Raw genomic sequence first — 23,367 nt, forward strand, 5'->3', positions numbered from 1 at the left:
ACCTGAGTAAAAATGTGAAATATATGACAGAACCCCTAAAGAAATTAGGGGAAAAAATTAAGGGTAATGTAGGGAAAAGAGCAAAAGAATAAACAGAACCACCTATCACCTAGTACTATACATCACCCAATGCTCAATTCTTCAATAAAATCCAAAAATGATCTATTAGGATTCATATTATACATAGACAATATCATTTTTTGTAAGTTTTCAAACTGAAATTTTATAGGTCTTTTACTCTCACCACAAACCTAAAGTCATGCTTAAAGAGGCTGCAGCTGACACCTGTCTCCAGATTCCCATGAACTTACTGGGCCATTTAACCAGTTATTGCTTCAAAGTCTTGCAGAAGATCTATTGAATCAAAAAAGAACAAGATGAATCAGAAGATGATCCACACTCTTCCCATCCCTGTTGTGCATATTACATCAATTTGGGATGCTCCTTCCTCTTTTCACTAAGTTGTCAATAGTAATGAGATTTGCCCAATTTACTGTCTACATAGAAGAAGCCACTTTGGGACCCTGAATTTCTCTTACAGGGAAGCCAACAACACTATATTCCCTCTCCTTGTAAAAGGACCTAATAAGAATGTTTTATTCAAAGGCATTCTCAGAATGATATCATCCTCCTTTTTCAGGCTCACCTGAATGTGTGCAAAAATGAAACAACCTCCTCCAGCTTTCAGCCATGGAAGAGTCTAGTAAATCTTGGAACCCGAAAGCTACCTGCATTCCCTTGGGCCCAAGTCCAACTTCTATATTTTTATGCTTTCTGGATCAGTTGGAAAGAGTATAGAGAAGTTGCAAAGAAATTTCCTGTAGGGTAGGCTAGAGAAGAAGACTTGCTGAGGTAATGGGAAAATAATTTGTTGCCCAAAGTAGGGGGTTGGGTTAGGTATCAGGTATTAGGAAAAGATGAACAAGGAAAATTCTGACACATCTTATTGGAGGCTTTTGTGCAAAAATATCTCAGTCCTAAGTTTATTGTAAAGGGTTTTCTTACCTGCTTTTGATAGGAGAATAAAATTTATCAAAAAGGAGCCTAACAAAAATGGTGGCACCAGAAGTTTATAAAGAGTGCATAAGGTGAGAAAAAGGGGGAAAAATGCATATTCTAAACTTCCTAGCCCTTTCTAGAGAGTTAATAAAGTGAGTTAAGATCTAGAATTAAAGTCCTAGGGGATCATATTCCAAGAATACAAAGTATCAAAAGAAACTCTTCACCTTCAGTTTTAAACTTTCCATACCAAAGATCTTCTATTCCACCCTAACCAAATACACAAATCAAGCAAACATGGGCAGAAATCCAGAACCTCCTACCACTTGTACTAACAAAATATCCAAGTCAGCCAAACAATTATTCCTTGTATGACCAGGGACACACCTGAGCAATACCAAATAGAGAGAATGATATAGCCCATAAGTTTGCGTCAAACCATTGAGAATGAAAATTTGATTAGTTAACTCCTCATCTCGCTCACAAAGCTTTTTGGTCTTGAACATTATCTGTTTTAAAAGTGCCCTAGTTTGCAATTATAGTCTGTAAAGCTATTTAACAATCAAGTAGAGCTTTTGGGTAATCCAAAAGCTGCATTACATGGTTCTGATCAAAATAAAAAAGAAAAAGCTGCTCTAAATGGGGGCTAAGTATGACTAAAAGTGGAATGTTGGGTCATGAAGGTAAGGGGCCATTTGATATGGGGTTCTTGAAAGATATTAGGAGAGTTTACGGTTGGTTCTCTGCCCAGATTCAAGGTGCCAGAATAATTCTGGCTCAATGATTAGTTTGGAGAGGGGAGAGCTAAGGATGAGGTTCCTAGGTTTATTCAGAATATTCATAATGGCAGTAAAGAAGACAATTGCATTCTGCTTGATTTATCCCAATTCAAGAAATGAATTTTTCAGGAGTAATTAGATGAAATGAAACTTAAGCTAAAACCCTTGTGTAATGAGAGTTGATGTCACATGTTTGGTGATCAGTATTTTGCACAAGATTTTACAAATTTCAATCCACTTCCTAGATGAGAAATTTTGTTCAAACATTCTGCTTAATTTGTTGTACCTGTTTTCCACTTCAACAGTTAAAAAACAAAAAAAAAAAAAAAAAAAAAAAAAAGGAAAAGAAAGAGAGACACTTATACTGCTCACTCAGAAGAAGGAAATTGAACAGGTTGTTAAATTTTCTGGGTTTTTTTTTGGTTGCATGGGAAATGTTCTGTTCTTGAATAAACTGTTGGGACACTGAGGATGTATGTTTCTGCACACTTGGTTCATTGCAACGCCAAATCTTTTCCCTTTGTTTGTTCTCATCTTTTTGTAGACATCAACCAGATCCAGGTATTGGGGCACCTACTGCAGCTAAAATAATACCCAAATGGTGAGAATGTTTATGTCTGCATTGATTGAGCATGTCACACTTGATTCAGCATAATGCCGTATCTATTCCCACTGCTTGATCTCATCCCCTTGTCTACATGGATTTGCATTCACATCAAAGTTAATGAAAGTAAAGAACTTGGCGCTTAATTTTTTTTCCCCATATATTTCCTTGGATGGTGAATCTCGTAATAGTCCAGCTTACGATGATGGATTCATTTGATTATTTTTCATTGTTAGTCTTTGCGATGATATTTGTGTTTTTGGTGAAGTGTCTAATCAAGTCTACATCGTAACCAAGCCATTATTGAGAATTTTATGGGCTATAATTTTTTTCTTTATGCATTTATTTATTTTAGTGACTCTTAGCCACGGAAAGTAAAATTTTTTAGAGTTTGTTACATTTTAACCCTCAATCTATACCGTGTCTTGCACATTGTCCTCTTAAGTTTAAACTCGAGAAATGTACCTTTCATGCTATATAATTACATGCAATGTACATTTTTTGACTCGTGGTGTTACTTTTTTGAATGGGAGGTGCATGTGCTTTTTGTGTAATCGATGGCAACAATGTCATTTTTTAAAGTGAGGGTAAAAGGGTCATTGTCATATTAAAACCCCAAATTCCAGCCCTCTTCTTCCTCGTCAACTGTTCCTCCCTGTTGCTGGTGTTGGATCCTAAAGTTGAAACTCTAGAATCCGAAGGAAGCTAATGCTGGGCTGACATTGAAGAGAAGACATGAAATTCAACGATATTTATTTCTCTTGCAATTTATTTAATGGGTAGAAATATGTCAGGAGAGAGGGTTAGGGTTAGAGTCAGACTTTCGTTTTGATGTTTCAAAAAATTTGGGGAAATTTTGGGGAAAATAAAACTCGGCAAAATTGAGGATTAGAGTTTAAGTTTTTATGTTATGCTATCGTTTTAGGGTTAGAGTTTGGTTTTAATGTTTTGGAAAATTAGGGGAAATTTTTGGGGAAATTTTGGGGAAAATAAAACTTGGCCAAATAGAGGGTTAGAGTTTTTATGTTATGCTTCTATTTTAGGGTCTGGGTTAGGGTTAGGGTTTGATGTTTCAAAGAATTGAGGAAAATTTGGAGAAATTATATCTCAGGCAAAGAAGAACAACTGAGATGGAGAAATTACACGGGATTCAATAATCGCTTTGTGGGGAGTAGGATTCTAGGGCTTCAAAGGGGAAGAAAGAATGGGGAGGAGGCGGGTTGCAATTTGAGGAGTAATGGTCGACCAGAAGAGCTGGAGGTTGGGATATTATAAAGAAACTAACCTTTTTACCCTTGGTTATGTGAATAACCCATGCCCTCTCGTCCAAAAAAGTAATACCATTAGTAAAAAAAATATACATTGCATGTAATTATATAACATAAATGGTATATAATTACACTGGAGGTGTGTGTAACTTTTGGCCTTAGGTTTGCTCTTTAATGGTCACCAGTTTGAGTCCCCTCAAGGCCATTGGAGGATTTACTCGATCATTAACTTCAGGATCCCGTGGGATTAGTCGAGGTGTACGTAAGTTGATCCGAATACCCACGGTTATATATATATATATGAAGGGCATATTGTTCGATTTTAAATTCAAGGGAGTAATGTGCAAAACACAGTATAGGTTAGGGAGTAAAGTGTAATAAATCTAAAATTTTAATCTTGAAAGACCTCCAAGAGGCAAGAAAATGTAGAGGATTTGTATTATTAAATAACATTTGATGGCACTATCTGATTAGTAATTAGTAATTACTCAGCACGCCCGTATGACATGGGAAACAGAATAAAGAGATTTTGTATTATTAAAAAACATTTGAAGGCACATTAGTAATTACTCAGCAAGCCGTGGCACCATATTGAACAAAGGATCTCAAGACCAACAACAAGCAGTGGGGAATATTCTTGTTTTTTTATTTTATTTTATTTATTATTATTATTACTAAAAAGGTTTTTTAAATCGGCAATTTTTTATATAAACATTATAATTATATTTTTCCTTAAAAATAATAATAGCATTGTTTTTTTTTAATAATGAATCCTAATATATTAAATTTTTGCCTATTTAAAAAAAAATTATAAGGAATAAATATATAATAAGTGAAAAATAATTGTTTTAATAACGAATATATGATTATTTTGTACATAATAATGTTTTACAGAAAATTATAAAAGATAAATATTAATATTAATAAATTTATAAATTGTATTTATTTGCTAAAAATAAATAATAATAGTTTAATAAATAATAAATCTTAATAATATTTTATTTAGAATAACAAAAAAAAAAAGAGTGCAATTCATTTTCAAATTGTGTATTAACGAATTGTCTTCATTACATGTATAAAGTTTACTTCTCAATCACTGTTACAAGGGTTGGGTCTAAATTCTAGTAATAATTGGTATGATTTTTTATTTATTTATTTATTTTTAAATGATTACAATCAATAACAAATTACATGATTTTAAATGTGTTTATTTAGTTAAAAATTGAGAAAAAAATATTATTATTTAGAAGAGAAATCGATATATGAGAAATTTTAATATTAATTTTTTAGTTGTAAATTATTTTTAAGAATTACTAAAATAGGTTTAAAAAAATCAACGCACAAGTCTTATTTGACTTGAAATAATTTTATTGAACTTAGCAAACTACGCTGCCTCGGGGGCCTACCGTCCGATCTGAGTCATCATTTGCCCCTTTCAGTTCAGTAGAACTCTGCTATACTCCCAACAGTTTTATCCCTAGCATTCTGCGGCGCAACGTTACACAGCAGTAATGTCGTCTCTGGCTCGTCGTCTCCGTGCCTTCTTCACCGCACCTCTGCCGGCCACCACCAAAACTCCAGCTAAAACCATCAAGCGTTCGTCTTCCAGTAACTCTAGACTTAAAGAAATGGTCGACAAGTTCAAGAAGTCCTCAGACTCCAAGCGATTCCGATCCCGCTACGGGTACTACGAGAAAGCGGTCCTCACACTAGCCAAGGCCAAAAAATTCTCATTCATCGAAGACATCCTGGAACACCAAAAACAATACAATGAGATCTCCACCGAAGTCTTCGCGGTCAGACTCATGACTCTATATGGGAAAGCGGGTATGTTCGAGCATGCCCACAAACTGTTCGATGAAATGCCAAAGCTGAACTGCGAGCGCACCGTCGTGTCTTTCAATGCTCTTTTGTCAGTGTGCGTTAATTCGAAGAAGTTTGATAAGATTGATGGGTTTTTCCAAGAGTTACCGGGGAACTTAGGGATTGTCCCCGACGTCGTTTCATACAATATTATTGTTAATGCATTTTGTGAGATGGGGTCATTGGATTCAGCACTTTCGGTGCTTGATGAGATGGAGAAGGTTGGCTTGGAGCCTGATTTGATTACGTTTAATACCCTTCTCAACGCGTTTTATCAGAATGGTAGCTATGCTGATGGCGAGAAGATATGGGATTTAATGAAAAAGAATAATGTTGTTCCTAATGTTAGAAGTTACAATGCCAAGTTGCGAGGAGTGATTTCAGAGAATAGAATGTCAGAAGCAGTTGAATTAATTGATGAGATGAAAACCAGTGGGATCAAACCTGATGTGTTTACTCTCAATTCTTTGATGAAAGGCTTTTGCAATGCTGGAAACCTAGAGGAAGCTAAAAGGTGGTATAGTGAAATTGCGAGAAATGAGTTGCCTCCTGTTCGGGCTACTTACATGACGCTCATCCCATTTCTTGTTGAAAAGGGTGATTTTGAAATGGCTACTGAGCTGTGCAAGGAAGTCTGCAGCAGGCGCTGGCTTATTGAACCGGCTTTATTGCAGCAGGTGTTGGAGGGGCTGGTTAAAGAGTCAAAAATTGAAGAAGCAACTGAGCTTGTGGAATTGGCAAAGTTGAAGAAGTTTCGCATTACACTGGAACTGCCTTCAGATAAATAGTATATTTTGTTGAATTTTTGCAGCGATTTAACAAAGCAGGCTCCCAGTATGGCTTATGATAGTTTCTGATTTTCCGATCTTATCAGTTGTAGTTTTTACTTCACTTTTATCCCGTGTAAGATAATAAATCTCTGATTCATAAACCAATTCCAACACTTCCGTATCCTTTTATTCTTTCTTTTAATATGGAAGCTGGCTACCTTAGCTACCATTGTATGAAGAAACGAAGAGACAATCCTGTACTGATACATTAAGCACATCAGTGGCTCTTATATTTTATTTTTTTGATTCTATACATATAGTACCTCCCTACAGGGGAAATGCTTCAAAGAGGAGGGACTTCATATGTTCCTCAAGGTGTGGAAGACTCTGATTGTCATCATAACTGTACATCAAAGGAACCATCCTTGCAATGTTAAGGGAACCCTCTGTAAAAGAAGTTGAAAATGGATGCTGAGAGAGGCATTCCTTGTTGAGGCGCTTCCATAAGTCTGAAATCATATAGGTCACATTTTGCCGTGCATTTTCCATGGAAGAGCCTTGGTGTTCCTTAATGTAGCACTCGATGTATGACCCGTCATGGCCGTCTTGATTCTCATCCTGTCAATGAATTCATGAATGTGTTAGTGTTGATTTAAAACTAAGTAGGCCAAGACACCATCAGAATTAAGGAATTAAAGACTTGAGACATGAATAACCTGGTTTTGCATTACCTTGGCGCTTCCCAGGTCGTCCCAAAGACGAAGAATGGCAGCTGTGGAAGATATGATGCTGGGGAAGTCATCCACAAGATCCACATTTCCCCTGGTTATGCCATGGCCCAAGAGAAAGAACAAGTGAACAAGCACCACATGTACCCCTGAACTGATGACCCCATTTTTCAAGTACTCGTCGGCCTTTGGCACATGCCCAGAGGCAAACCATTTGGCTTCTACTAGAAACGCATTGCATAAACTCATCCACTGTAGCAACAGAGAGAATCCGTTTAACATGTGGTGCTTGTAATTCTCGTGAAAATTCAATATCCATAGACAAATGAATGTACATACCGTCTTCCGTAGCGAGTCTACTGGGTTCCACCCATGCTCTTTGTAGACCTTGTTGCTGATTTCATTTGTGATTTCATCTAGAGTCTTGAAGCATATCTTCATGTAGTTTGGTAGCGTCTCGAAAGCAGCTATATCCCATCTGCATGCAAAAATTAACGGGTCAATTTAGTGGAACTTTGGTACGGTGATGAATGGATTAATTCCATTGTTGATGCCTACCTATTGACAGCTTCTGTAAAGAGAGTGAGCTCATCAAGCGTTCCATGAACATCAAAAATGTCATCGATTATATAGATCATAGAGATGGGTTTTGTGAGCTCAACCCTTTGCTCTGACAAGCTTGGATCGGGGAGTACTGCCATGGGCCACATGTGCCATTTCAGTGGTTGGTCTCTTGCAAACTTCAACTCCTCAGCCAAACCTAGGTCTTGCCACCATCTAATAATATGATGGGTATTTACGATTAGAAGAGTCTTAAGAATATATGAAACCAAAATACTTAACAGGTGAGTCAGTTTTCAAACTTACTTCGAAATTTGAAGTAATTCCTGCTGATGTATGGAATGAACCATATTGAAATCCGTTTTTGCAAGTTCTTGCAAGACAGTCAGCCATCCATTTGGCCCCTGGAAGTCCTTAAGGAAGCTTTTGGCCATGAACCTTGGTAAGCTCTTATGATGGGGATGCTCCAGTGTATGCCCGACAACTGTAGCTTCGTGGTGATCAAGATGTTCCAACCCTGCGTGAAGGAGTGTGCTGCTGAATCTTTGGGCTTCCTCGAGGATATCTTCTCCATCTATACTCAGTTGTGAAGCTTCATATAAACCCAACAATCCCTTGATGTCTTTGCTGAGATTTTGTTTAAACTTCCCCTCCTTGTTCTTGAAGTTGTTAAACACATCTATTCATAAACAATAGCCAGTAAATTCCTATTTCAAAAACAATGTGACTCATAACAAATTTTGCTGAAGTCAAAAGAAATCCCACCTGCAGGCACATGGTAACCTTCTTGTCTCAATAGCCGAAAACGAAGAGCAACCTCGTAGAGATCCTGAATGCTCTCACCGTGAGTGCTGGCTTTCATATACTGTCTCTGTAGAACTGCTTCAATTTCCTCTTTGAAGTGGTAGTCAATGCCCAACCGTTGTATGGCATCAATCATCATCAAACCATCCAGCGTATCCTCTCCAACTTCACTGAATTGGTGACCTAGATTCTTTTTTGGTCCAACATATGTAGTGAATAAAATTTATGGATTTTTTGGGGGTCTATGGTGGCAGCGAAGGGATTGGGCCGATAGAATTTAGGGTGTATATATATATATATATATATATATATATATGTGTGTGTGTGATGGTGTATAGGATTTAGGGTTATGTAGCTTGTTGATTCTCTCCCATTTTATACCAATTTTTTGATATAATGGATTTTCTTCTTCTCTTCTCATGGTTTTTCACTTTGTGTTATTATTTTCTTGTTGCTTATTCTCGTTTTCCTATAATAATTAATTTGGAGAGGGGAGGACTAAGGGTGAGGTCTTTAAGTTTATTCAGAATGGTAGTAAAAAAGACAATTACATTCTATTTGATTTATCCCAATTCAAGAAATGAATTTTTCAGGAGTAATTAGATGAAATGAAACTTAACCTAAAACCCTTGTTTAATGAGAGTTGATGTCACATGTTTGGTGATCAGTATTTTGCACAAGATTTTACAAATTTCAATCCACTTCCTAGATGAGAAATTTTGTTCAAACATTCTGCTTAATTTGTAATTACTTAGCAAGTCCTGGCACTATGTTGAACAAAGGATTTCAAAACCAACAGCAAGCAGTGGGAAATATTCTTGTTTTTTTTCTAATATATATTTTTTTTTATTAAAAAGGTTTGTTAAATCGGCAATTTTTTAGATAAACATTATAATTATGTTTTTCTTGAAAAACAATATAGTACATGTTTGGGCGTAGGGTAGTACATGCTTAAATAATATAATGTGTCTAATGAAATAAAATATTATTTTAATAAAAATTATTATGAGTAATAATATTTTAAACTGCGCTGCATCGCGGGTCTACCGTCCGATCTGAGTCAGCATTAGCTCCTTTTATTTCAATACTACTCTGTTATACTCCAACAGTTTTTTATCCCCTACCATTCTGCGGCCCAACGTTACACAGCAGTAATGTCGTCTCTGGCTCGTCGTCTCGCTGGCATCTTCACCTCACCTCTGCCGGCCACCACCAAAACTCCTGCTAAAACCATCAAGCGTTCGTCTTCCAATAACTCTAGACTTAAAGAAATGGTCGACAAGTTCAAGAAATCCTCAGACTCCAAGCGATTCCGATCCCGCTACGGGTACTACGAGAAAGCGGTCCTCACACTAGCCAAGGCCAAAAAATTCTCATTCATCGAAGACATCCTGGCACACCAAGAACAGTACAATGAGATCTCCACCGAAGTCTTCGCGGTCAGACTCATTACTCTATATGGGAAAGCGGGCATGTTCGAGCATGCCCACAAACTGTTCGATGAAATGCCAAAGCTGAACTGCGAGCGCACCGTCATGTCTTTCAATGCTCTTTTGTCAGCGTGCGTTAATTCGAAGAAGTTTGATAAGATTGATGGGTTTTTCCAAGAGTTACCGGGGAGCTTAGGGATTGTCCCCGACGTCGTTTCATACAATATTATTGTTAATGCATTTTGTGAGATGGGGTCATTGGATTCAGCACTTTCGGTGCTTGATGAGATGGAGAAGGTTGGCTTGGAGCCTGATTTGATTACGTTTAATACCCTTCTCAACGCGTTTTATCACAGTGGTAGCTATGCTGATGGCGAGAAGATATGGGATTTAAGGAAAAATAATTAAAAATAAAATATTAAATATTAAAATGAGTTTTAAAATATATTTTAAAATATTAAAATAAATGAAAAATATTTAAAGTTTTCAAATAAACTTGTGTTTTACAAAACATTAAAAAACAATTTTTAAAAACAGATATCAACCATGGTCTTAACTGTCCATATTTCTATTCATTCCTTTAAATTAGATCAAATTAAGTGAAAAAAAAAAAGAGAAAAAGAGGGAAAATAACAACATAATGCTTCAAATAAATCATGGATTTTTGAATTTTGTATATCTACGTGTTGTTCATCTTTTATGACCCATGATTTAAAGATGAATTTTTGAGATCTTTCATTTAGATGGTTGAAGTAGTCTTTGAACGTTCTTGTTTCAACGGGCAAAGATGTCTCCTTAACTAGCCTAACAAAAACAAAATCATGGTTGATTAGTCAAGTAGCTAGCTGTTTTTATTGAAAATTCCATTTGGAATTAGATTCCCACATTAATCATGGCTTCATTATAACCTAATATCAATTTAGCATCTTGTTAATTGTTAAATTAAGCATGCATAGTATCAAATTACCAATTTTGTTAAAGTTTAAGTTTGTAGGATTTATATTCACAATATATATCATACTTTTCTAACAATCTCCCCTCACATGTAGTGGCAGAGCTAAAAACTTTTGTTAAGGGGCATGAAAGAAAAATATTATATTATAATCATTATTTATAAATTATAAAGTAAGTAATGATATTTTATATTATTGTTAAAAACTAAACAAGTTTAAATATTAATTATAAAAATGTATCAAATTAAATGATGATGATATTAAAAACACTTAAAAAATTAGATTTTATATATATATATATAAACTATCAAGAATATTTAGAGAAAATTTTCAAAGAAATTAAAAAAATATAAAAAGAAAAATTATTAGAAATTTTCAATAACTTTTCTCAATTTGTAGCAAAAACCTTTAAAATCATTTTAAAAAATTCAATAATTTCTATTATAAATTTTGATAATTTTCAAATAAAGGAGGTACGCATCTTTACATCTCATTGTTTTACAACTTAATTTCATTTATTTATACCTTAGTCTTATTTTTTGTACTTATATTGAAAAACCTATTTTTTTTTTTTTTTGCATTTTTAAAAGTGAAGATTATACTTTTTCTTCTTCTTCTTCAAATAACTAAATATAAGATAGTTGAAAGTAAAATCTTTTACTTAAAGCTTATGTTACTAGTGCTCACATGCAACTTGTAGGCAATGATGAAAATATTGGTAATCATGGATATATCGGTACTTCGATTTTACGGATATATCGGAGATATATCAGCGGATATTTTGGAAAAAAAATATCGATAGACTTAAAATTGACCAAAATTTATAAAAATATAAAAAGAAACTTCATAAAAATGTAATTAGAAGTATAATGATATTTTTAAGTTGTTTTATTAAATAATTTGATATATGTATAATATGATTTATCATATTTGATAATAATATTGTATGCATCGATAAAAATATGAATTTTATAAGTGTACGTTTATTATTAAATTACATCTAATATTATGATATTTGATTATAATATGTATAATTTTAAAATATATATTAATATTAAAATTATGATCCATTTAATTCAATTGTATTAAATAATATAAAATAAATTATGATATATGTACAATTTTTTAATATTTAATTAATTATTAATGATATTAAAAACACTATCAAGAAAATGATATAATTTTTATATTTTTGGTAATCAATTAAAAGAAAATTTTGCATTTAATTAAAAAATAACTATAATTAATTTGCTCTTTAAAATATTTTTTTAATATTTCTTTATATAATGAGTTTAACTATATATAGGTTTAGTCCATATTATTTAACAAGGGCAAGTTTGTCCGGATGTAATTGGTGTGAACCTTAAACCTTTTGGTTTGAGGTTCGATTCCCCTCATTAGCAGGAGAAAGGCCATTTTGGGGGACTATAGTTGCTTTGACTTCACTGTAGTGCGTTTGACCCACGCTGACCAGTTGACCAGATGATATATCGCCATAAATCAACCTTCACACATGGAGCGTTGCCGAGGACCACAACTTGGTTTCTGTTCCCTCAAAAAATGATAATCATCTATATGCACAATATTCCAGTCTCACTGTTAAGTTTGCATCCCCATTTTCCCTATATGTATATATTTCCATTAGGTCCTATGCTCGATTTTCACTTTTCAATTTCCTGTCGTTGACAATCTTCCTTTGCAGGACGAATTTTATATGAAACATGCACAAAACCTGGAGGAAGTTAAGAATGTACTCAATGAAGTAGGAGAAGGTACATTTGAAGCATTGACTACCACTTCCATGATGAGATTGAAGCAATTCTACAAAGGCAGTATAGGATAGTTATAACTACGGATGATTTCAGAGACAATCTTTACGAGGTTGCACTTAGTTTCGGCTCTTGAGACAAGAAGGTTACTATGTGACTGCATGTGGCCGTTTTCTTTTTCTTTTAATTATAGTTTAACCTTCTCTGATTATATATTGAATCATTTGCTTTTTGGGAAAGTTAATTTTCTTGGTAATGTATATGAATGAACTGACAGATGTCTTTAACAACTTCAAGGACAAGAAAGGGAAGTTTGAAGAAAAACTAGGTAAAGATGTCAGGGGATTAATGGGTGTTGAAATCCGTGCAACGATTTATGATGAAAAATAATAGAAAAACGAGAAAGAAGAACACGCAGATTTAATGTGGTTTGACTAATTGCCTACATTCATGGGAATATGGAAGAGGATTTTCACTATGTATCAAATTAGGGTTACATAGAAGCGTATTTATATTAACCCTTAGGAATGATAATTCCAAAAATACCGTTGAATCGTAGTGCGGAGGGCAACGCACAACAAAAAGAAGTACAAGCCTAAATGGAAAATGTTATCGCTCCACTTCGCTCCGGTATTTGCCCCTTTTTCTCCATATGTCTTTTCACTCAAATATGAGTCACATACTACAACAATGGGTTTGTATAGAGCTTCACAGCTAAGTGTGCACGGAGAAGATATACTCGAAGAAGCAAGAAACTTTAGTAACCAGCACCTTAATGCATGGAACACCCACAATGATCAGCATCAAGCTTGCATTGTTAGGTATTGTGGATGATTTTCGGGGAATTATATCTTCTGCTGCTACAATTCTTCATGTCTGGGATGATTTGGGAAGCACCAAGGTAATTCTCAATACTAGTCTTTGTTCCCTTGCACCACATGATCATTTCTTGTTTTAATAAGTCCAAAATAATTCTAGTGATTTCAATGACAAGGCTATCATTTTTGCTATCACGACAAACAATTATCCACATTATTTTTACTTTTTATTTTTATTTTGATACAACAAGTGTTCATCATGTTCACAACTATAATTATTGTACTTGTTACAAACAATGAGTCAATGACACGCCAATTCACTTTATTGGTGGTGACTCTTCTAGCCAACCACTATAGGCGGGACCCAAAAAGGTTGTACATCTTTATAAATTGTGGCTGATATCTTTTGCACTTCTATGATTGCTACTCGCCAAATGTCAAATCATTAGGAGTTGTGCACTCTTTAAAAAATGTTATAAGCGTTTCATTAATCAAATCTCGACGAACTCCAAGACAAAGGGCCAGAGGCTTTTGTACCGACATACAGATTCCTATTGTGTGATCATTACGGTGCCACACGTTTAAGATTTATTTGAGGTAGAAAAAATATGTTTGATTATTAAAAATTATTTTTTATATTATTAAAATATAAAAAATAAAGTATTTTAAAAAATCTTTTTTTTTTTGGACAATTGTGTTTTGAATCCACTTGAACTCAAAAATTAAGCTTTGATTCATATAAATTCATCATTTAAGCCCAAGACCTAGAGAAAGTGTGAAAATTGGAAAAAATGATATGAAATTTTTATATTTCCAGAAATGACATTTGCTCACTACGGAAAAAAAAAAAAAAAAATTTAAATTTCATTCCTTTTGTAAACCTCAATAAAATTTAATATAATTTAGTGTTTTGAAAAAAAAATACACCATTTTAAAAAAAAATAAAAATAAATTATTATTATTATTATTATTATTATTTAAAAATCAAACATTTTGGAAAATATATATATTTAAAATTGTGTATATAAAAAATAACTAAAAATATGTCAAATATTTTTTTTTTTAAAATGATATATTTTTAGAATATATTTTTTAAAAAAATTAGTTTTCTAAAAATAATAAATTTTCAGAATAATTATTTAAAAAATATTTAACACAAAAAAGTTTGTCAAACATTGTGGTAGAAAATAGTTTTGAAGGGTATATTCATCTCTTCATATTTTATATCATTCACATCAAATATGCAACTTATATGGACCAAAACTTAATTTTTGAATCCAATTCGATACAAAACTAAATTGTGTTGTGACTGATATCTTTTGCAGTACTATGATTGCTACTCGCCAAATGTCAAATCATTAGCAGTTGTGCATTCTTTAAAAGTCGTTATAAGTGATTCATTAATCAAATCTCAACGAACTCCAAGACAAGGGGGTCGAAGCATTTTGTACCGACCTGCAAATTCCTGTTGTGTGATCCTTACGATGCCACACGTTTAAGATTTATTTGAGGTAGAAAAAATATGTTTGATTATTATTATTTTTTATATTATTAAAAAATAGAAAATATAAAGTATTTCAAAAAACTATTTTTTTTAATAAATTTTATTTTATTTTAAAAAAATTACTTTAGAACATAATTATATAAACATATAAAATAATTAAAAATAAAATATTAAATATTAAAAATGAGGTTTAAAATATATTTAAAAATATTAAAAATATTTAAAGTTTTCAAATAAACTTCTATTTTACAAAACATTATAAAACAATTTTTAAAAATGGTTTTTAAAAACAGTTATCAACCATGGTCTTAACTATCTATATTTCTACCCATTCCTTTAATTAGATCAAATTAAGTGAAAAAGAAAAAGAAAAAGAGGGAAAATAACAACATAATCCTTCAAATAAACCATGGATTTATGAATTTTGTATCGTTACATGCTATTCATCTTTTATGACCCATGATTTAAAGATGAATTTTTGAGATGTTTCATTTAGATGGTTGAAGCAGTCTTTGAACCTTCTTGTTTCAAGAGGCAAAGATATCTCCTTAACTGGCCTAGCAAAAACAAAATCATGGTTGATTAGTCAAGTAGTTAGCTATTTTTATTGAAAATTCCATTTGGAATTAGATTTCCACATTAATCATGGCTTCATTATAACCTAATATCAGTTTAGCATTATAAAATAATTAAAAATAAAATATTAAATATTAAAATGAGTTTTAAAATATATTTTAAAATATTAAAATAAATTAAAAATATTTAAAGTTTTCAAATAAACTTCAGTTTTATAAAACATTAAAAAACAATTTTTAAAAACGGTTATCAACCATGGTCTTAATTGTCCATATTTTTATTCATTCCTTTAAATTAGATCAAATTAAGTGAAAAAACAAAAGAGAAAAAGAGGGAAAATAACAACATAATCCTTCAAATAAACCATGGATTTCTGAATTTTGTATATCTACATGCTATTCATCTTTTATAACCCATGATTTAAGGATGAATTTTTGAGATATTTCATCTAGATGGTTGAAGCAGTCTTTGAACCTTCTTGTTTCAAGAGGCAAAAATGTCTCCTTAACTGGACTAATGAAAACAAAATCATGGTTGATTAGTCAAGTAGTTAGCTGTTTTTATTGAAAATTCCATTTGGAATTAGATTCCCATATTAATCATGGCTTCATTATAACCTAATATCAATTTAGCATTACAAAATAATTAAAAATAAAATATTAAATATTAAAATGAGTTTTAAAATATATTTTAAAATATTAGGGATTGTCCCCGACGTCGTTTCATACAATATTATTGTTAATGCATTTTGTGAGATGGGGTCATTGGATTCAGCACTTTCGGTGCTTGATGAGATGGAGAAGGTTGGCTTGGAGCCTGATTTGATGACGTTTAATACCCTTCTCAACGCGTTTTATCAGAATGGTAGCTATGCTGATGGCGAGAAGATATGGGATTTAATGAAAAAGAATAATGTTGTTCCTAATGTTAGAAGTTACAATGCCAAGTTGCGAGGAGTGATTTCAGAGAATAGAATGTCAGAAGCAGTTGAATTAATTGATGAGATGAAAACCAGTGGGATCAAACCTGATGTGTTTACTCTCAATTCTTTGATGAAAGGCTTTTGCAATGCTGGAAACCTAGAGGAAGCTAAAAGGTGGTATAGTGAAATTGCGAGAAATGAGTTGCCTCCTGTTCGGGCTACTTACATGACGCTCATCCCATTTCTTGTTGAAAAGGGTGATTTTGATATGGCTACTGAGCTGTGCAAGGAAGTCTGCAGCAGGCGCTGGCTTATTGAACCGGCTTTATTGCAGCAGGTGTTGGAGTGGCTGGTTAAAGAGTCAAAAATTGAAGAAGCAACTGAGCTTGTGGAATTGGCAAAGTTGAAGAAGTTTCGCATTACACTGGAACTGCCTTCAGATAAATAGTATATTTTGTTGAATTTTTGCAGTGATTTAACAAAGCAGGCTCCCAGTATGGCTTATGATAGTTTCTGATTTTCCGATCTTATCAGTTGTATTTTTTACTTCACTTTTATCCCGTGTAAGATAATAAATCTCTGATTCATAAACCAATTCCAACACTTCCGTATCCTTTTATTCTTTCTTTTAATATGGAAACTGGCTACCATTGTATGAAGAAACGAAGAGACAATCCTGTACTGATACATTAAGCACATCAGTGGCTCTTATATTTTAATTTTTTGATTCTATACATATAGTACCTCCCTACAGGGGAAATGCTTCAAAGAGGAGGGACTTCATATGTTCCTCAAGGTGTGGAAGACTCTGATTGTCATCATAACTGTACATCAAAGGAACCATCCTTGCAATGTTAAGGGAACCCTTTGTAAAAGAAGTTGAAAATGGATGCTGAGAGAGGCACTCCTTGTTGAGGCGCTTCCATAAGTCTGAAATCATATAGGTCACATTTTTCCGTGCATTTTCCATGGAAGAGCCTTGGTGTTCCTTAATGTAGCACTCGATGTATGACCCGTCGTGGCCGTCTTGATTCTCATCCTGTCAATGAATCCATGAATGTGTTAGTGTTGATTTAAAACTAAGTAGGCTAAGACACTATCAGAATTAAGGAATTAAAGACTTGAGACATGAATAACCTGGTTTTGCATTACCTTGGCGCTTCCCAGGTCGTCCCAAAGACGAAGAATGGCAGCTGTGGAAGATATGATGCTGGGGAAGTCATCCACAAGATCCACATTTCCCCTGGTTATGCCATGGCCCAAGAGAAAGAACAAGTGAACAAGCACCACATGTACCCCTGAACTGATGACCCCGTTTTTCAAGTACTCGTGGGCCTTTGGCACATGCCCAGAGGAAAACCATTTGGCTTCTACTAGAAACGCATTGCATAAACTCACCCACTGTAGCAACAGAGAGAATCCGTTTAACATGTGGTGCTTGTAATTCTCGTGAAAATTCAATATCCATAGACAAATGAATGTACATACCGTCTTCCGTAGCGAGTCTACTGGGTTCCACCCATGCTCTTTGTAGACCTTGTTGCTGATTTCATTCGTGATGTCATCTAGAGTCTTGAAGCATATCTTCATGTAGTTTGGTAGCGTCTCGAAAGCAGCTATATCCCATCTGCATGCAAAAATTAACGGGTCAATTTAGTGGAACTTTGGTACGGTGATGAATGGATTAATTCCATTGTTGATGCCTACCTATTGACAGCTTCTGTAAAGAGAGTGAGCTCATCAAGCGTTCCATGAACATCAAAAATGTCATCGATTATATAGATCATAGAGATGGGTTTTGTGAGCTCAACCCTTTGCTCTGACAAGCTTGGATCGGGGAGTACTGCCATGGGCCACATGTGCCATTTCAGTGGTTGGTCTCTTGCAAATTTCAACTCCTCAGCCAAACCTAGGTCTTGCCACCATCTAATAATATGATGGGTATTTACGATTAGAAGAGTCTTAAGAATATATGAAACCAAAATACTTAACAGGTGAGTCAGTTTTCAAACTTACTTCGAAATTTGAAGTAATTCCTGCTGATGTATGGATTGAACCATATTGAAATCCGCTTTTGCAAGTTCTTGCAAGACAGTCGGCCATCCATTTGGCCCCTGGAAGTCCTTAAGGAAGCTTTTGGCCATGAACCTTGGCAAGCTCTTATGATGGGGATGCTCCAGTGTATGCCCAACAACTGTAGCTTCGTGGTGATCAAGATGTTCCAACCCTGCGTTAAGGAGTGTGCTGCTGAATCTTTGGGCTTCCTCGAGGATATCTTCTCCTTCTATACTCAGTTGTGAAGCTTCATATAAACCCAACAATCCCTTGATGTCTTTGCTGAGATTTTGTTTAAACTTCCCCTCCTTGTTCTTGAAGTTGTTAAACACATCTATTCATAAACAATAGCCAGTAAATTCCTATTTCAAAAACAATGTGACTCATAACAAATTTTGCTGAAGTCAAAAGAAATCCCACCTGCAGGCACATGGTAACCTTCTTGTCTCAATAGCCGAAAACGAAGAGCAACCTCGTAGAGATCCTGAATGCTCTCACCGTGAGTGCTGGCTTTCATATACTGTCTCTGTAGAACTGCTTCAATTTCCTCTTTGAAGTGGTAGTCAATGCCCAACCTTTGTATGGCATCAATCATCATCAAACCTTCCAGCGTATCCTCTCCAACTTTACTGAATACGTTTCTAACTTCATCCAATCTTTGTGCATGCTTGATGTAAAATTCATCCTGCAAGAGAAGCGTGTCAGCCGCGCGTAGTTATTCGATAGCTAAAATCTAGCAGAATAAGAATTAAAAGAAAATGAAAACGGAGACGCAAACTTAACAGTAAAGCTGAGATGTTGAGATTGATGATTATGCTTTCTTAAGGGCTTATAAACCAAGGTGTGGTCGTGGGCAATGCTCCATTTCTGAGCAGTAGGCACAAGCACGACATTGTTGAATTTGGACTGGCCTAGCTCAGTGAATTTGCTAGGACCAACTGGAGGAATGGAGCAAGCGTAAAAGGCAGGAGAGAATCCCATTGGGAGAGCGAGAAGGAAGAGTAACTTTAATTCAGAGGGATAGAACGAAGGATTGAAGTTTGTGTTGCTGATACAGCACAAGGGACCAAATTTATAGAATTTCATAAACGCGGTTTGTGTGCTTACATTCTACTGGATAAGTTTACCTTCCTAGGATGCATCTACTGACTAGTTTCGCAGAGGCCATGTTTTACACGTTCCAAAAAGTATCTCTTCTCGTGTCTCACGATAAAGCACACATGGGGAATTGCTGTCACTTCAAATATCTGGACGACAAGTCAAGGAGTTTGTGATTTTGTCGGATAGAACGTACAAATGTGGACCAATCTTCATGATACTTAGGTAAAATGAATTGGTTTATTAAAAAAATGTGATTATTATGGATTACAAAAAAGTGTTGGTGATTGTTGCAGAGGAAATGAAATAGAAGTTATCATAGAGCTAAGACAGTTATTGTATGATCTTGGTTTTTGCAACCCCAATAATATTTGGCAAAGATTTTTTTTTTTTTAAGTTTCTAATAGTTTGATTTAGTATACAAAATAAGATTTATATATTTTAAAATTATTTAATTTTATAAGAGAAAAAAATAAATGGAAAGAATTTAAAGCTAAATATAAAGAGAATTTATTAATTGGGTATATGTTTTTATTTTTCTATTTTTCTAATCAAACGTAAAGTATCCAAAGAAAAAAGAAGGTGACATAATTCAATATTTTTCGACGTAAATGGTTGACCAATCTTCTTTGTTGTCCAAGATGCTAAGTCTTCTATTTAACAACTCTAGTAAAAACAAAAAAAAAAGAGTCATTATGGTTATTGTAGTACTTCAGGTATCGTCCTCATGGACTACTTTATGGAAATTATCAATACTAGGATAAATGAATTGCTTTTGTTTGAATCTTAAAATAAAAACAATATGTAAAGTAACTTTTATGAAGTGAAACTAAGTTAAAAAAACTAAATTAATAACAAAATGGATATTGATTTTTAATTCAATTCTAGAGTTTTACACAATCTAACTTAAGGTATAGAAAAAGAGACAACAAGGGTTTTTTAAGTAAAATGATCTTAGAGTTTTAAGGTCCTTGGCATTTCGTGACCAATTTGAGTTCTATAACTCAAATCTACATTTGAAACCTACTTTTTCTTTTTTTAAAAAAAATTCCTAAAATCATCAAATGGATGAGATTGATTATTGGTTTAAGGTTTAACTTTTTAACCCTTCCTACTCCTTATAGTTTTGTTTCGGGGTAAATAACGATAAAGAAGACCGTGATAACTAATGATCAAGAGTTACCAAGAATCATTAGTATCAGGTAATAACATACAATATCATTTCCTAAATTAACTCACAAGAATATGATAAAAATTTGATAAATTGTAATTCAACCAATAGTTAATCTCATTGTTACAATGGTTTATCCATTGTCTCTATAGGTTTCCTAACCTTTATGTTTTCATGCTTTAAGCTTTGAGTTGACTTTTTAGCCTTTCATGGGAATCAAAAGAAAGTAAAAACAATATATTCAATAAAGAAGAAAAGAAAACAAACCAAAGTTCTCGTCTTCTTACCCACAAAATTGTCGAACTCCTGGTAAACCCTAAAACTAAAAGAGTTTATATAATATCATCAATTACCTAACATGTGACACACTCTCATTGGCCATTAATTACAAAAAAAATGACTAAAAATAATAAAATGGTAATTTCTAGTCATATGAGGCCCACTTAGGGCTGATAAAGTGCCATAGATGCAATTTCCAAGGTAGAGGAGGTGAAATAGTGGGTGAATTTGAATTTGGAGTAATTTTGAATTGGATTTCAAATTCATAAGTTGGATTCTGAATTCATAAATTGAATTTCAAAATCATTTCAAAATGGTCATTTAACTTTACGCAATTGTCTTCAAATGACCATAACTTCTTCATTTCAATTCTGATTTGCACATTGTTTGAAGCATTGGACTCCTGACTTCCCAAAATTTGAAACAATATATAGTATGCATAAAATAGACATCAGAAAGTGCTCCAAATTTTTCCTCAAGTTCAAAGTACATGTTACCACCAGATTTTAAGTTCCAAACTTTCATGCAACTTGATGAATTTACTTCATGCCGCATAATCTATGTTCGCTTGCCTTCATTCTTACTCCATAATGGTTATTTCTCATTTTCCAAACTCATGATATCCTTGTCTTGCTTTTCTTCATGGTCCATGAGCTTTTGACTTGCTTATTTCCTCATTTAAAACTTTCTTGATATTCCAAAATCTAAAGTGATTCAACTTGTACCATTTTCTTCCCTTCAACTTGAGATAAATCTCCAAAATACAAGTTAAACTCATGGTTAGGGCTTTAGTATCAATTTAGGTCAAGTTAAGTGATTTGAGTGTCCTTTGGTGCACAAATCATATCGAATATGTGCTATTAATGCACATATTTTGGCTCCAATCAATGGTCCAATGCTTTCCTACCGTATGATAATTTTCTTGTCTCAATAGGCAAAATTGAAGTGAAACCTCATAATGATCCTCATCACAATCACCATGAATGCTAGATTTCATATACTGCTTCTTCAAAACTACTTCAATCTCCTATTTGAAGTGATAATCAATGCCTAGGTGTTGTATGACATCAATCATTAGCATGCCTTCCATTGCATTTTCTCTTAGTTCACTAAATATATGCTTAGCTCCCTTTAAATTGTGTGCATGTTCATTGTAAAACTCATACTGTAAAGTTAGGAAATTAGAAAGTTTGAAAATGCATGGCATTATAAGAACTATAAAAAATTGGAAAGCAGTAAGGCAAACTTAACAGTAAAATTGCCAAGTTTAGGTGGATGGCTATTTTTCTTTCAGAGGATAGAAACCAAAGTGTGATCTTGGGCAATACTCCATTTGTGAGTATTAGGCATAGATACAATTGTGGTGAAATTAGTCTTACCTATTTCTCAGAAGTTGTCTGGGTCAACTGTAGGAATGGAGCAAGCGTAAAAGCCTCTTGGAATGGAGATTTTGAGAGATAGAAAAGCAGGTAAATAAGAGATAAGAAAAGTAAAAGTGTAGCTCAATAGGGAGTTTGCGATGAAAGACAAAAAAAAAAAAACTTGGAATAGAGATTAGGAGAGGCAAAAAGGCAAGGAAATTATACCTAAGTCAGAAAGGGAACATTGAGAAAGTTCTTCATAGGTTCAATATGTAGAATGCCAAACCTGTTAGTACTCCATTAGCAGCTCATTTCAGACTTTCATCTACCTTATCTCCACAAGATGATGATGTTGACTATGTGTCACGAGTTCCATATTCTAGTGTAATGGGGTCTCTCATGTAGGTTATAGTTTGTTCACATCAAGATTTATCATATGTAGTCAGTAGATACATGACAAATCTTGATAAAGAACATTGGAAAGCAATTTAGTAGATTTTTAGATACTTGCGTGGCTCAATTGATGTTTGTTTGCATTTTAGGAAAACTAGAGATGGAGTCATTAGGTATGTCGATTCTGATTTTGTTGGTGACCTTGATAAAAAAAGATCTCTTATAAGGTATGTTTTTACTGTTGGTGGGTGTGTTATTCGTTGGAAAGCTAAAGACTACAATTGCTTTGTCTACTATTGAGGCCAAGTACATAGCTATTATAGAGGCTTGTAAGGAAGCTATTTAGTTGAAAAGACTAATTGGTGAACTTAGTGACAACTTGCAGATTACCATAGTTTTTTGTGATAGTAAACTATTTTCCTCACAAAAAATCAGATGTTTCATGAGATGACAAAACACATTGATATGAGGTATCATTTTGTGCGTGATATCATTGCTCATGGTGATATTGTTGTGGGCAAAGTTAGCACCCATGATAATTTTGTTGATATGATGACCAAGACACTCCCTGTAGCCAAGTTTGAGCATTGCTTGGACTTGGTTAGTATTCAATGTTGAGTTGCCCTTTGGGGTTTGTGGAAGAGGTGAAGAGCTCTTGTTGA

At 33.9% G+C, this 23,367-nt stretch overlaps 5 protein-coding genes across 5 annotated transcripts; 3 read left to right on the forward strand and 2 right to left on the reverse strand.

Moving 5' to 3' along the window:
- Nucleotides 1-5,161: 5,161 nt before the first annotated feature.
- Nucleotides 5,162-6,301, forward strand: LOC117923184 (pentatricopeptide repeat-containing protein At1g55890, mitochondrial-like). Its single transcript, XM_034841418.1, has one exon. The coding sequence runs from the start codon at nucleotides 5,162-5,164 to the stop codon at nucleotides 6,299-6,301; it is 1,140 nt and encodes a 379-aa protein (XP_034697309.1).
- A 139-nt stretch (nucleotides 6,302-6,440) lies between these two features.
- Nucleotides 6,441-8,593, reverse strand: LOC117924001 ((3S,6E)-nerolidol synthase 1-like; the record flags this gene model as incomplete). Its single annotated transcript, XM_034842542.1, has 6 exons — nucleotides 6,441-6,901; nucleotides 7,015-7,263; nucleotides 7,351-7,489; nucleotides 7,570-7,788; nucleotides 7,879-8,251; nucleotides 8,338-8,593. Coding segments are annotated over 6 exons (1,527 nt in total), but the record flags the coding sequence as incomplete, so codon positions are not given.
- A 953-nt stretch (nucleotides 8,594-9,546) lies between these two features.
- On the forward strand, nucleotides 9,547-10,214 carry LOC117923185 (pentatricopeptide repeat-containing protein At3g13150-like). Its single transcript, XM_034841419.1, has one exon. The coding sequence runs from the start codon at nucleotides 9,648-9,650 to the stop codon at nucleotides 10,212-10,214; it is 567 nt and encodes a 188-aa protein (XP_034697310.1). The 5' UTR covers nucleotides 9,547-9,647.
- A 5,967-nt stretch (nucleotides 10,215-16,181) lies between these two features.
- On the forward strand, nucleotides 16,182-16,796 carry LOC117923186 (pentatricopeptide repeat-containing protein At1g55890, mitochondrial-like). The gene has a single exon (XM_034841420.1). It carries the CDS (start codon nucleotides 16,182-16,184, stop codon nucleotides 16,794-16,796), a length of 615 nt encoding a protein of 204 aa, XP_034697311.1.
- A 207-nt stretch (nucleotides 16,797-17,003) lies between these two features.
- Nucleotides 17,004-19,489, reverse strand: LOC117924000 ((3S,6E)-nerolidol synthase 1-like). The gene is made up of 7 exons (XM_034842541.1): nucleotides 19,187-19,489; nucleotides 18,824-19,088; nucleotides 18,365-18,737; nucleotides 18,056-18,274; nucleotides 17,837-17,975; nucleotides 17,501-17,749; nucleotides 17,004-17,387 (listed from the first exon to the last, which is right to left on the reverse strand). The coding sequence occupies exons 1-7, from the start codon at nucleotides 19,487-19,489 to the stop codon at nucleotides 17,097-17,099; spliced, it is 1,839 nt and encodes a 612-aa protein (XP_034698432.1). The 3' UTR covers nucleotides 17,004-17,096.
- Between the last annotated feature and the right edge of the window lie 3,878 nt (nucleotides 19,490-23,367).

The sequence above is a fragment of the Vitis riparia genome, chromosome 10, assembly GCF_004353265.1.
Source record: "Vitis riparia cultivar Riparia Gloire de Montpellier isolate 1030 chromosome 10, EGFV_Vit.rip_1.0, whole genome shotgun sequence".
Classification (NCBI taxonomy): Eukaryota; Viridiplantae; Streptophyta; class Magnoliopsida; order Vitales; family Vitaceae; genus Vitis; species Vitis riparia.

What these genes read in the sequence shown, in the direction of transcription:
- LOC117923186 (XM_034841420.1), top strand. Translation starts at nt 16,182, where the DNA reads ATGGGGTCATTGGATTCAGCACTTTCGGTGCTTGATGAGATGGAGAAG.
- LOC117924000 (XM_034842541.1), bottom strand. Translation starts at nt 19,489, where the DNA reads ATGAAATTCTATAAATTTGGTCCCTTGTGCTGTATCAGCAACACAAAC. An exon ending in GAATTACTTCAAATTTCGAA is followed by an intron (nt 18,275 to 18,364) that starts GTAAGTTTGAAA and finishes TCATATTATTAG; the next exon opens with ATGGTGGCAAGACCTAGGTT. An exon ending in TAGACTCGCTACGGAAGACG is followed by an intron (nt 17,750 to 17,836) that starts GTATGTACATTC and finishes CTGTTGCTACAG; the next exon opens with TGGGTGAGTTTATGCAATGC.
- LOC117923185 (XM_034841419.1), top strand. Translation starts at nt 9,648, where the DNA reads ATGGTCGACAAGTTCAAGAAATCCTCAGACTCCAAGCGATTCCGATCC.
- LOC117923184 (XM_034841418.1), top strand. Translation starts at nt 5,162, where the DNA reads ATGTCGTCTCTGGCTCGTCGTCTCCGTGCCTTCTTCACCGCACCTCTG.